At 26.7% G+C, this 2,440-nt stretch overlaps 1 protein-coding gene across 1 annotated transcript; it reads left to right on the forward strand.

Annotated features, from left to right (window-relative positions):
- Positions 1-253: 253 nt before the first annotated feature.
- Positions 254-2,092, forward strand: LOC143897984 (uncharacterized). The gene is made up of 5 exons (XM_077406991.1): positions 254-553; positions 672-860; positions 948-1,094; positions 1,196-1,662; positions 1,846-2,092. The coding sequence occupies exons 1-4, from the start codon at positions 341-343 to the stop codon at positions 1,526-1,528; spliced, it is 882 nt and encodes a 293-aa protein (XP_077263117.1). The 5' UTR covers positions 254-340; the 3' UTR covers positions 1,529-1,662; positions 1,846-2,092.
- The last annotated feature ends 348 nt before the right edge of the window (positions 2,093-2,440 follow it).

The following is a 2,440-nucleotide window of genomic DNA, read 5'->3' on the forward strand; positions in this document are numbered from 1 at the left end:
CAAATAATATAGATAAACAATCGTTTATCGTGTTTTAGGTTATGTGTACATTTATTATAGATAAGGTACTTATTTATATACTTTGATTAAAGTATGTATGTAATATGATAGAGATTGCAACTTGATTATTTTAGATTAAATTATTTACCAATTTAACCAAATAATATAGATAAACAATCGTTTATCGTGTTTTAGGTTATATGTACATTTATAGATAAGGTACTTATCTCGGTACTTATTTATATACTTTGGTTAAATTTGTGTGCACATAATATGATAGATAAATATTCTACTTTTGGATGTACTTATTTCTAATAAAACATATTAATTTTATTTGAGTATGGAGATTGCTAAAAAAAAAACAAGGGCTCCTAAAGTCAGCAATATGCAAATGGAATATCTAATTTCATACATGCAAAACCATATTGCTTTTGCTACAAATAAATTACTGGGAGCGAAAGGAAAAGTAACCCACGATAAGCAATGGCAACATTTAACTGAAAAACTAAATTCTATAGAAGGACCATCAAAGACTGTGGATAATTGGAAAAAAGTATGACTTTATATATTACATATATTTCTATTTGACACTTAAAATTTTATTACATATGTTCTTCTCATTTTTCATATAATATTTTCTTGTATCATCACTTTTATATTATATGTTATAGCTTTGGTGTGATCAAAGAAACCAAGCTAGAGCGCGGGCAGCAAAGGGTAAAGCACAAAGACAACTTACTGGAAATATCGGGGAACCAGTTCAGCTTAAAGATTCTGATTTAAAAATATTATCAATTATTGGAGGTGAATCATCTGTGGGTTTACCAGTAAAGGAAGTAGGTCTTGGAGAACAGCCTGAGGTTTGTTGCTTTTTCAAAAGACTATTACAAAAGAAAGTTATAAAATGTTCATATTTTTAATTATTTTTATTTCGTTTATTTCCATAGGATATGGTTGATGCAACATTGATATTAGGATTGACAAATGATCCTGAGGATATTGAAAATACTGATCCACAGGAAATTGAAGACCAAGCTGTTCATGAAGAACAAGCTGTTCGTGAGGAACAAGCTGTTCGTGAAGAACAAGCTGTTGTATGTATAATATATTATAGTATGATATACAAATATAATGCTTTTAATTGTTTTATATACAACGCACTGATTTTTACTAAATTAAATGTTTCTTTATGTAGGTAATAGCAACAGCCGACATAACTGGTGATGGAGATGTGACTTTTGTTGAAAATACAAGTTTGCTTAATTTTCCGAAGCAACAGAATATTCATCAAATTAACAGTCCATCCTGTACTTCCAATGCTATTGCAACATCTTCAAAATGTATTAATAATACCTCTACTAGTATTGCATCCGCAAATATTACAAGGTTAAGGACAAAGTTAGAATCATTAAAAACAAATACGAGTACATCAAATATATCTACTCCAATCAGTCTTGGTAGTAAGTACAAATTTATAATATATCATGTATATATTTTAGTATCTCTGCATTATTATTATATTTCCTAATTTGTAATATACATATAAAATGTTTTTTTAAATAAAAATTTTTTATTATAGAAAAACGTATGAGGTACTTTTCCGTTAAAGAGGCTACAAGTTATTTTCAAAATGTACAAGAGGATCAGAGCAAATATTTGCAGGTATATTGTATACATATCATCTTTTTATATATGTTACGCGCACTTATTGCTTTATTGAAAATTATCAAATATAAAATTCTCTTGAAGTGGTTGAAAGTAATATCTATATATTAAATGTAGTAATTATCGAATTTCGCGATTTATACAATAAATGTCAGTAATATAATTTTCTTACTTTTGCAGACAATAAGTGAAAATTTACAACGTATCGCGTCTGCAACGGAAGCACAAAACGAACTTTTAAGAGACTCTATGAACTTACATGATCGTACATTAGATATTTTGTCGGAAACTATTCAAAATCTTACTAAAAGAACTTTATCTTAAAAACAGTAATTTTATCTGTTCTATGTTTAAAAAAAACTTTATGTTGAAAAGAATAACTTTTTATTTGTTCTATGTTCTTACTAAGAAATACTTTATGTTAAAGACTGAGTTTTTATTTATTTTATGTTTGTCTTACTAAAAAGAACTTTATGTTGAAAAGAGTAACTTTTTATTTGTTCTATATGTTTGCCTTACTATATATATATAAGAAATACTTTATGTTGAAAAAAGAGTAACTTTTTATCTATTCTATGTTTGTCTTACTAAAAAGAATTTTATGTTGACAAAAGAGTAGTAACTTTTTGTCTATTCTATGCTCGTCTTATCTTATCTATCTTATTTTACGTTTATACTTATTTTACATGATATAAAAATTGTATTAATAATAAAAGTAATTTTTATAACTTAGACTGTTGATTCTTATTGACGTAAACCAAACTGATTGCGAAGA

The sequence above is a fragment of the Temnothorax americanus genome, unplaced genomic scaffold (assembly GCF_048541705.1).
Source record: "Temnothorax americanus isolate GAGA-0224 unplaced genomic scaffold, ASM4854170v1 Scaffold215, whole genome shotgun sequence".
In the NCBI taxonomy this organism is placed as follows: Eukaryota; Metazoa; Arthropoda; class Insecta; order Hymenoptera; family Formicidae; genus Temnothorax; species Temnothorax americanus.

Coding starts and splice junctions, on each gene's coding strand:
- LOC143897984 (XM_077406991.1), top strand. CDS start 341: ATGGAGATTGCTAAAAAAAAAACAAGGGCTCCTAAAGTCAGCAATATG. Junction 554..671: donor CTGTGGATAATTGGAAAAAA/GTATGACTTTAT, acceptor TATATGTTATAG/CTTTGGTGTGATCAAAGAAA. Junction 1,095..1,195: donor TTCGTGAAGAACAAGCTGTT/GTATGTATAATA, acceptor TTCTTTATGTAG/GTAATAGCAACAGCCGACAT.